At 45.7% G+C, this 11,292-nt stretch overlaps 1 protein-coding gene across 1 annotated transcript in view; it reads left to right on the top strand.

Annotated features, from left to right (window-relative positions):
* OSBPL10 (oxysterol binding protein like 10) overlaps positions 1-11,292 on the top strand; it is a gene marked incomplete in the record, with an annotated part of 330,123 nt that overhangs the window by 157,484 nt on the left and 161,347 nt on the right. The window contains 1 exon segment of the mRNA XM_027775946.1: positions 10,740-10,931. Within this exon segment, the coding sequence (XP_027631747.1) occupies positions 10,740-10,931 (192 nt within the window).

The following is an 11,292-nucleotide window of genomic DNA, read 5'->3' as shown; positions in this document are numbered from 1 at the left end:
GTTTTTCATACTTTCAGGATGAAGCATTTAAAAGGAGTCCTGGTACTTGAAATGATAAGGTCTTAAGAAAAGGGGGTGTGGAGTGGAAGATACAAAGCTAGAGGGTGGCAGGTTTTGAAGTCTCACTGGACTCCCCCTTGTGGGCCTAGGGGGAAATGAGAGAGAAGGGGGTTGTGTGGTAGCAGGACTGAGCGCACAAGGCCAGTGCGTTCTGCAGAGTCGGGACCTTCAAGCTGGACCTGGAAAGAAGCGGCTAGGGGGTTCTAGAGTGGTGGGGTCAGCTGTTCCAGAAGAGTCGGCAGGATCTATATTGGGGGGGCACTGAAAATGATGGAAGGAAAGGAAAACTAAAGATGTCATTTTCTTTCCCTGTATTCCTTGGAAATGGATCTGTAACGGTCATTTGCTTGCAATGACTGTTTAAGGACCTGGCATTTGCATGTACAAGGTGACTTTAAAAAGTTTGTGGAAAATGGAATTAAAGTGTCAATTTAAGGCCAGCTCTGTGGCCTGGTGGTTAATGCAGCTGTGTGGTCGAACCCTTACCCCAACAATCTGAAAAACATGCCACATGCATTTGTGTACACGCCCCAAGTTCCTACAGGATGAACAAATGGAGGGTAAGGGGCTGTGACATGACCGTGCCCCATCGTGGGTGCTTTCTCCCTCTCCCTCTGTCTGTCTGTCTGTCTGTCTCTCTCTGGTAAGCAGGTGCCCTTTGGGAATAACAAAAAAGTGAGTTTATTTTGCTGTAAAATTTTTTTGAGGGTCAGCAGGTGGCATGGTGATTAAGGGGGCTGGATCTCAAATGGCCAATTGCACAGTTCAAATCTCAGACCCAGTGGCTTGAAAAACACCAGGCACATGTGCATAGTTGCCCAAATCTGAAGAGAATGGAGGACAAAGGATTACAGTGTCGTCTTCTCCATTGGTTGGGGCGGGGTTCACTCTCTCTCTCTCTTGTGAGCGCATGTGCCCAATAACAAATTTAAAAAGGGCCAGCAGGTGGCATAGTGGTTAAGGTGCTAGACTTTCACATGGCTGGCTATAGTTCGAGTCTTGGACCTGGCAGCTTGAAACTCACACCAGGGATATGTGCATGTGTGCCCAAAATCCCGATAGGAAAATGGAGGAGAAGGGATTGCAGCATAGCCATCCCCCCCGGGGGGTGATTTCTCACTTTCTCTGTCTCTCTCTCCAGTGAGCACACATGCCCTATAGCAAAAAAAATCTCTTAAAAATATTTTTAAAATTCACATATAGTTTTTCCATAATATTTATTTTTCATGAACTTTTTTAGAAGTGAGAAAGCAGCAAAGTGAGACATCACCTCCTTGGGAACATGGCCGCACCTCAATCCCTTCTCCTCCAGTCTCCTCTCAGGATTTTGGGCACGCACGCACGCCCAGCTTGATTGTTAAGCTGCTAAGTCCAGGACCTGAACTGCATAGCCAGCCATGTGGGAATCCAGCACCTTAACCTCCTTGCCACCTGCTGGCTCCAACAATCACAACGTTTTGACACATTTTTTAAAGAGGCTTTTAGGACTAGCTGATGATTTGCTCTATTTAAAGCCTTGAATTTTGGGGACCAGCAGATGGCATAATGGTTACATTGCTGAACTCCCACATGGCCGACAGTAGTTCAAGTCCTGGTCTCAGTGGCTTCAGACTCATGTCAGGTGCGTGTGCATGCATGTCCAAAATCCCGAGAGGAGAATGGAGGAGAAGGGATTGTGATGTGGCCATCACCCTGAAGCGCGGTTTCTCACTATCTGTCTCTCTGTTTTGCTCTGGAAAGTGCAGTGTGCAATAACAAATATCTCTCTTAAAAAATTTTTTAAAAAATGAAACTTTGTATTTTATTCCACGTATTAGTAGGAAATTGCCCATCATTTATTTAACCCACTTCTTCACTTTTACTACCCATGTAGTATTGGAAATCCATAGGCATTTGCGTTTCCACATATTTTAAGTACATTCCCCCCGAAGAAATTTTTTTGAGCAATTAGGATTATTAACGCTTATCCTTTTATTTATTATTACTTTTTCAATATCAGGGAAGTCTTAAGACCATGTCTGCCTAAGGCACTATGTACCAAAACAGTCATTAAGTCCAAACATTTGACCTGGGCATCACTTGACAAGCTTCCCCTGTAGCAGCGCTTGCAGGCCTCATTGTTATTAAATTAGTAATGATGGTATGTACTGCTTGCTTACTGTGTAGCCAATGCTTTATGTACTTTTCCCATTTGATTCTCTAACAACCCAGCGAGGTGTAGGTAACACATTTTAGAAATGAAAACACCCACATTTCTTTACTAGGTCAACACAGATTGCAAATGGTAGAGTCCTCATGTGAACTCCGTTGACTTGAGAAAGCGTGCTCTTAACCGATCCCCCACGCTGTCAGGTAGGACCAGCTAGTTCTTCTAGACAGTAGAAGCGTACAGGAACCTTTGGGTGGTCCCATGCTTCTTACGCTAAGCCAGGCTAGACTTCTTCCTCTCAGCCAGATTCCCTGGATTAGATACGGCCTTTCTGGTGAGCCTTTTCTTCTCCACATGTAGGTGTGAGATGGGTGTGATTCTTTTCCTTACTCCTCATAGGGTCATAGTCAACACTTCCATGACAAAAGACAGGTTGGGCTGGCTCTGTGACCTTGGGGTAAAGGGAGCTGACTGCAGTCTGAATCCCGGCCCTGGTAGTTTGACAGATGCCCTGGGCATGTGCATGCCCAGAATCCCAACAGGATGGAGGAAAAGAGGAGGAAGGATTGGGGCGTCAACAGAGTGCATTGGGGAGTGCTTTCTCTCTCCCCGTCTCTCTCTCTCTGGCTCCCTCTGTTGAATGCATGTTCCTTCTGGCTGAGAGAAAGAAAGAGAGAGAGAGAGAGAAAGAGAGAGAGAGAGAGAGAGAGAGAGAGAGAAAAGGAGAGTTAGCCAGACACCAGTATAATACATTTTTTGAAGTTTTATGTGTTGCAGAAGCCTTAAAAAATGAAGACCTGGGACCAGCAGTTAGCATAATGGCAATGTCGCTGGACTCCCATGTTGTCAATCGTGGTTCGAGTCCCAGACCCGGTGGCATAAACTCATGCCCGGTGCGTGTGCGTGCATGCCCAAGATCCCAAGAGGAGAATGGAGAAGAAGGGATTGCAACATGACCATCCCCCCTGGGAGGTGATTTCTCGCTTTCTGTCTCTCTGTCTCTCTCGGTCTTTCCGGCAAGTGCATGCACCCTATAGCAAAAAGCTCTCAAAACAAAACAAAACAAAACAAAACAAAACAAAAGGAAGACCCCAAATGTAGGAAAAACTACCCATTTTCGTGTGTAAAGCCTACACATATTCCTACAGCCATGTAGAAACCGGACTAGATAAAGGGGTATAATTTAATGCTGGTGCACTGAGGTGAGGAAACCCAGCATGGCCTCCTCATCCAGGTTGTTTGAGGCCTTGCTGTAGTATTCCTTCATTCCTTCCGCCTGGGGATAGGGCAAGATCCCTCTGGAATGAGGGTCTTATGACCCACTTTCAGGAAACTTTGGTCACAAAATTACTTTATGACTAGATTTCAGACGGATTAGTCAGGGAACGTCTGGAATGAGGATCTCGTGACCTACTATCAGATGAGGGTGGGTCTGAGGATTTCTTTATGGCCAGCTCTTGGACAAGAAGGCTGGGAAAGAAGGCTCGAGTAATATTTCTGGGCCTGGTGGCTGGCTTAGGGGGAGAGGAGTTCTATAGTTTCCGGGGCCTGCCTTGGAAAGAGGAGTTCTAGTTCCTGAAACTTGAGGCAGGGAAGATTGAGGGACAAGAGACAGGTGGGCAGCAGGTCACTCAGATCTTGGTCCTGGGGCTGCTCTGAGGCCTTCGTTGTCCTAATTTAGTTGAGGGCACTCAGCCTGCCCAAGCGCCATACTTTGAGGTAGCGTTTTCTAAGGCAACAGCAGTGTGTTATCTTCTTGCCTGTTTTGTGCAGTAGGTACAAAAAAATTGGGTGTGTTGTCCCCTCTTCACAGTCTTGGGACACTTAGGAGTCCAATGAAGAATGGGAGGGAAAGGCCGAATATTCCCCACAATCATGTGTGTGCTGCCTGCACAGGCCTGGAGGATCCCCACTCTGTCTTACCGGCTCCCACACGCTGTTTTGAGATCACCCCACGGTCAGGCAGGTGGGTCCTGAGGGAGGCGACATGAAGAACAGCCAGATGAACAGCTGATGGCTGCGTGAAGGGGCGATGCACCCACAGGAAGTAACTCTTCTTAGTCTTGACTCCGGTTTTCCAGGTGGCACACTCGGCATTTCTGTCGCCCCCATGGAAGTCAGTACTTGGAACATAGCCCTGCCATGTTGTCCCCAGGCCCTGTTAATATTTGAGTTGAAATTAGTAGCAAGGAACTGTTTTTACGACATCCATGCACAACTTTAAAACAAAGCCTGGAGGTTCTGGGGAAGCCGCATTTTTGGAAAGACTGTCTGCTTTGTAGTGGTTGCAGTGAGTGGCCTGTTCTCGCCTTTTCCCCTGACTTCTCATTCCGTCAGGGATTTGCCAGGAGTGAGACATGCTTGCGTTGACCCTGAAAGGAGTCCCAGGTGTGAGTTAAACCATGAGAATCCCACCGTTAATGGAAAATGAAAGTTTTTTTTTTTTTTTTTTGAGAGGTTTTTTGCTATAGGGCACGTGCGCTTGCCAGACAGACAGAGAGAGACAGAGAGACAGAGAGCGAGAAATCACCCCCCAGGGGGGATGGTCACGCCGCAATCCCTTCTCCTCCATTCTCCTCTCGGGATCTTGGGCACGCATGCACACGAGCCCGGCGTGAGTTTTAAGCCACCGGGTCCGGGACGTGAACCGCGGTCGACTACGTGGGAGTCCAGCGACTTAGCAATTACGCTAACTGCTGGTTCCCAAGGTTTTTTGACTTAGGTTTACTGCTCCTGAATTCGAACGACTATCATTAAGTAATACCACGGAGTTAGACCTGCAGAGCTGTGACTTGGCTCCTGGGTGAAGGCTTTGATTTATTGCCATTCTGGGCGATGTTACTACAGGCAAAGGTGTTGAATGCAAAGATGGCTTCCTCTCATTGCTGAAGAATCCTCATTTTGACTCAGAATTTATGTAGACGAGTGTGTGTGTTTGTGTGTGTGTGTGTGTCTGGGTTCCTAGTCTTTGTTTATTTATTTTAGTTACTTGAGGGTATGTGTGTGTGTGCTGGGCAGGAGGTGGGCAGGGAGAACTCTGCAACAGAGCACGGTCATGCAGACTCCCTTCTCTTCCATCTCTCCATCCATCAGGATTTGGAGCATGTGTGCACATGCACCTAGTGTCTTTTTCTGTCTTTTTCTTTTTTTTAATGAGAGATTTTTGCTATAGAGGATGTGAGCTTGCAGAAGACACAGAGAGACGGAAGTGAGAAATCAGCCCCCTGGGGGGATGACTGGGATATTAGGCACACACGCATTCGCCCCCAGCGAGAGCTTCAAGCCACCGGGTCTGGGACTTGAACCACAGTCAACCATATGCCTTAACCACTGCGCCACCTGCTGCCTCTCCCCCCAGTGTGTGTGTTAAGCCACTGGGACCAGGGTTTGAACCACAGTTGTCCATGTGGGATCTGGCTTTCTATGTGCAGTGTGTAGCCACCACACTAGGGGCCAGCCCTCCCCTCCAGTCTTGGTATGGAATTGCGGACCATGTAAGTACTTCATTGTACGTGGGCTCCGTCACCATTTTGACCCTGTAGAAAATATGGAGGTCAGTGATTGCTTATTTTGTGCTAAGCGACGTTTTAAAAATCAATAAGGCCTTCATTGATCAAGTTTTAAGTGATGGGAAGAAACAAGCTTTGGCACGCAGCGGCTGCACGTCAGGTACTGCGCTAAGCGTTTTACGGGCAGACCTAATTTAATCTCATGATGGCTTTAAGCATCAATATTTTAGTCTGCCTTTCTTAAAGATTTGGAAATGGATGCCTAATGAGAAAGCTTAAATAACTCACCTGAGGTCCTGTGGAGCTGCAGGAGTGAAACTGAGTCTGGTTTCCAAGTCCAGTGAAAAGTCTTTGCTTGGGTTGGAATAAGCTTTTCAAACAATCAATGTGTTTCAGTGGATTCTTAATGCTTAGGCAAATTTACTTTTATTAAAGGATTAAAGAAAGAGCCTCTTTCTTCCTCCACACTCCAAGTGAAAAGACTGGAGCTGAAGGAGACGATCGTTGTAGTTGATCACAATCAGGATCTATGTAATTCCAGGCTAGGTTCATAGCCTAGCAGCTAAGAGAGCTGGATCCCTTATGGCTAACCCCATGGTTCGAGTCCTTGACCCAGCAGCTTGAAAAACATACCACATACGTATGTGTGCATGCCTAAAACCCTGACAGGATAGAGAAACGATTGTGGTGTGATCACAACTCATCAGGGAGGTACTCTTTCCTCTCCCTTTCTTTCTCCTGACTCTCTGGTGAACACATATGCCCCCTGGCAAGTAAAAAAAAATATATATATATATACACACACACACAGACACACACACACACACACACACACATATATATATAGTATTGAGAAAAATCTCAAATTCTGGTATCTACCCCCATTTCCACCCCACTCCCCAGTCCTTTGGTGATTGGTGAAGTGATGGGTCATTAACATTTAAGCAGTTCGTGCCCAGACGGATTTGCGGATCCGGGCTATCTGGGTTGCTCAGTCCTCTCAAGTCCTGCTCAGGCTTCCAGTCCTCTGAGCATCCTTTTCTGATGCCATCGGCCCTGGCTGGTCTTTCTCCTCTCCTTTCTTTGGCATTTTCAGACGGGATTGACAGGTTAGCCCTTGCTACAGCTGCCTTACACTTTGGGTGTGTCTCTGTATCTGTGTCGTGTGGCTGCAACAAATTATAAACAAGTAAGGTGAAAGATCGTCTCATACACTTTATGTTTCTTTTTTTGGTGTCTTTCTTTCTTTCTTTCTTTCTTTCTTTTTCTTTCTTCCTTCCTTCCTTCCTTCCTTCCTTCCTTCCTTCCTTTCTTTCTTTCTTTCTCTCTCTCTCTCTCTCTCTCCTGTTTTCCAATTGCCAGAGGGCAAGTGTGCTCACCAGAAAGAGGATGTGGGGGGCACATGTGTACCCTCCAAACGGTGTGGTCACAGCTCACTCCTTTCCCCTCCATTTTGCCATCCTGCTAGGATTATGGGCACTCATGCACGTGCTCCTGGTACGTGTTTTCAGGCTGCCAGGGCTGAGATTGGAACCATGACTGGCTATCTGGCATCCAGTTTGTGAAGCTTAGCGGTTAACCACTGTACCATCCAGCCAGCTCCAGCTGTGTTTCCCTTTGACACACACAGTAGGTGTTCTTCCAGGCACGTAGTAGGTATAAATATTTGGAATGGAACTACAAAAACTGCCATGATCCCAACATATCTAGCTGCATTTTCTCAAGTGATGTAGAGGAACAATTAGGATGTATGGTTTATGCAGAATTAATTTTTTTTTTTTTATTTACCAGAGGGTGCTTGCACTCACGGGAGAAAGAAAAAGAGAAAGTGAGAAATTACTCCCCATGGGAGTAATTTCATCTCTCCCTCATTTCAGATTTTTTTTGATATTTGCCATCATGTGCCTTTGCTCACGAGAGAGAGAAAGAGAGAGAGAGAGAGAGAGAAAGTGAGAAATCACCTTGAGTGGAGTTGACTTTTGCCATCATGTGCCTTTGCTCACGAGAGGGGGTGGGGGGAGTGAGAAATCACCCTTGAGTGGAGTTGGCCACGCCACGATCCCTTCTCCTCTCTTCCCCTGTTGGGACACTGGGCAGGCACACATGTGTGCCTGGTGTGATTTTCAAGCTGCTGAGTCTGGGGCTCAAACCGTGGTCAGCCATGTGGGAGTCCAGCACCTTGACCACCACACTACTTACTGCCCTCCCTCCCCTTGGAGAATTTTGAGCACACATGCATATGCATCTGGCTTGTTTCTCAAGCTGGGTCTGGGACTCGAACCATGAGGACAGCCATGTGGAATCCATCTGCCCTAACCACCACAGCATGGGCTGGCCCTTAAGCTTTTTAGACTGGGGGCCGACCAGCAGGTTGTGTGGTGGTTGAGGTGGCTGATTCCCATGTGGCGGATGGCATGGTTAGAACTATGGACCTGATGCCTTGAGAAACATGCCAGGCACATGTGCATACATGGCCAAAACCCCAAGAGGAGAGTGGACGAGACAGGATTGCAGCGTGGCTGTCCCCTGTGGAAATACCTTTTCTCTCTCTGGCAAGTGCACCCACCCTGTAGCAAAGTGCACCCACCCTGTAGCAAATTAAAAAAAAAATTTTTTTTTTTTGAATGGGTAATACATTCCCATGGTTCAAAGTGAAAAAACATAATGTATGCTCTATTTTCATGATCCAATGAAAATCTCTTTCTTCCTCTGTTACTACCCTTACAGTCTCTACTTGTCCACAAATAAGCAAGTAATTAGTTGTGGTCTATCTTTCCTGATGGTGTTTGTGTTTTGAATGATTTCTTTTTTTTTTTTTTTGAAGAGATTTTCACTGTAGGGCGCGTGCGCTGGCCAACATAATGTATGCTCTATTTTCATGATCCAATGAAAATCTCTTTCTTTCTCTGTTACTACCCTTACAATCTCTGCTTGTCCACAAATAAGCAAGTAATTAGTTGTGGTCTATCTTTCCTGATGGTGTTTGTGTTTTGAATGATTTCTTTAAGCCATTTTAAAGTGAATAACTCTTGAAAACCCTCTGCACACACTAAAATGATTCTGTAATTCATTTCTTTCTTCCTTTTTTAAATTAACTGTATAAATTAGAGAGATTTTTCTAGATCTACTCAGAGAGACCTTTCTCCTCTTACTACTTTTCAGTACTATTCCATTATGTAGGTGTTCCATAATTTATTTAACTGTCTCACACCAGTGGACATTTGGGTCGTGTGCCATCGTTGGCCATTAGCCATGCTGCTCAGTGACGAACAGGGACATCTGGCATTTTGCATGGGTGCAGGTATATCTGGAAGATACGTTCCCAGACAGGAGACTGCCGGGGTACAGGGGAGTGCATTTGTGACAGTGACAGTTCTGCCAGATTGCCCACTCCAGGGGTTTCTGTCTCCTCCTACTTCCCCAAAGCTGTTTCTCTGTGGCCCTGTCGACAGATTGCGTATTTCAACTTAAGAGTTTTCCCAATCTGGTAGGTGAAAGATGGTATCTAAATATAGCTTGAATTTATGTTTATCTTAAGAGTACAGTTGAACATAGTTTCATGTAGCTTAATTAATTTATTTATTTTGGTGAACTATCTGTTCACATTAATAAGAGTTTAATTTTCAAGTCATATTTTTTCCTTCTTTCTCTTATAAGAGAGGTCAGATGCTCTTGACAGGGTCTCATCTTGCTGTGATTGTCCCACCCCCAGCCTTCCAGCTAGCTGAGATCCTGGGTGTATTGTGTCCCTCGTGAGTCTGGCTGACCCAGGATTTGAACTTAGGGCCTCCCATATGGCTCCAGTAGCACACTGCTGCACATTATTGCCTGCCTCACCATGGCTGGGCTAGTAGATTAATTTTAATTGTAGTTTGCAGCTCTATATTTTTTCTAGCTTATCATTTGTCTTCATTTGTGGTAGTAGTGGTTTTTTGGTTTATCTCCCTTGCAGAAGTGTTCAGTTTTTAGGTACTCAAATGAATCAAGCTTTTCTTTTATGGCATTTGGATTTCAAAGTGTTAGGCCTTCCCTACCTCTTGGCTACATTTTTCATCTAATGCTTTTTTTTTTTTTCCTTACATCTTTGATCTTTTTGGGGTCTTTGATCTGAGAGATGAATCCAACTTTGTTTTTCAGATAGCTGCAGTTATCTCTGCACCACTTCAAGAAAAATTTATCTCTACTAAGTTGAGGTGCCATCTTTTTTCCCCCAAAATTTATTGATTTGATTCCATTTATTACTATTTTTCTAATTTAACCAGAGAGAGAATGAGAGAAAGGGAAAGTGTGAAACCAAGCTACCAGGTTCGGGATTCAAACCACAACCATGTATTTTAACCACCACGCCTCCTGCTGGCCCCTTGAGACGCCATCTTGACTGTCCTGTGGGTTATATATTAATACAACGATAGGATGAGCCATAAATGCTGAACTGACCAATGAGGATTAACTGGTGGATAATTTAGTTCACTTCTTCATGCACAAAACAGTCATTCAGCACTTAGTAAATTGAACGATCATTATATGCCACTTCCTGGGGACTATCAAGATGAGTGTGAGAGACTCTATAAAAATAGTTAGACAGTGAATATGGTTTTAATGCAGTGGAATAAGTAGCACAGAGGTCAAGACAGCCAGGGAGATGCTTCACGGAGCAGCGAACACCAAGCTGAAGGTTCAGAGAAGTTTGCCAGCCAACGGGGAAGGGCATTGGAGGAAGAAGGAATAGGAAGTGTAGAGGCATGGTATTTTGGGGCTAGGGAGATTTTGGAGAGCTACTCCTGGCCATAGTGTAGGATAAGAGACACAACTGGAAATGAGACCGAAGGACCGTTTATAGGAATTGTCTTTCTTAAGTGTCTGTGGGATTTAGGCATGGAGTGTTGTTATAGGCATGCCCTCCTGCCTTCATCCCTTTAAACAGATGGAGGGGAGTGATTGAGCCAAAATAACTGGAAGCCAACACTTGGTTGTATTCTGCAGGTCAGTTGTTGAGTTTTGACACCTGTTGCTTATTCTAGAGTGCTCCAAGCTCCCGAAGCCGAAGTCTCACTTTGCTCCCCCATGGAACACCCAATTCTGCGTCTCCCTGTAGCCAGAGACACCTCAGTGCGGGGGCCCCCGGTGTTGTCACAATCACGCATCACAAGTCGCCTGCAGCTGCCCGAAGAGCCAAGAGTCAGTATCCTGGCCAGCTTCACGAAGTCAGAGAGGTAGGCTTTGCTCTCTCCTAGGCTAAGTGACCCGTGGAGGTGGGGGCTGTGATTGTTACTCTGCCAGCTCCTCTTCCTTTGTACCATCTTGACTTATGAAGAGAGAGGACCAGCAGCAAACCTCCCGGACACACAGCCATGGTTTTAACGAAGAATTAACTCTCAGGGTAAGCAGGTGATTAGGAGGCTTCTGTCAGAGCTTAGAAAGAAGAAGACATGAGCCCTCAAAAATGTGGGTGTAAACAGGAGTGAGTCATTTAAAATCCCAATGCTCATAGCGAAGACAGGACAGTCCAAACTCTTGACCAAATCAGCTAACTTAAGGTGTTTTGATACTCAGCAATGGGTAGACCTAAAAGTT

This window comes from Tupaia chinensis, unplaced genomic scaffold (genome assembly GCF_000334495.1).
Source record: "Tupaia chinensis unplaced genomic scaffold, TupChi_1.0 Scaffold000617_2, whole genome shotgun sequence".
NCBI lineage: Eukaryota > Metazoa > Chordata > Mammalia > Scandentia > Tupaiidae > Tupaia > Tupaia belangeri.
The sequence above is the reverse complement of the archived record's forward strand: the minus strand, read 5'-3'. Positions and strand labels throughout refer to the sequence as shown.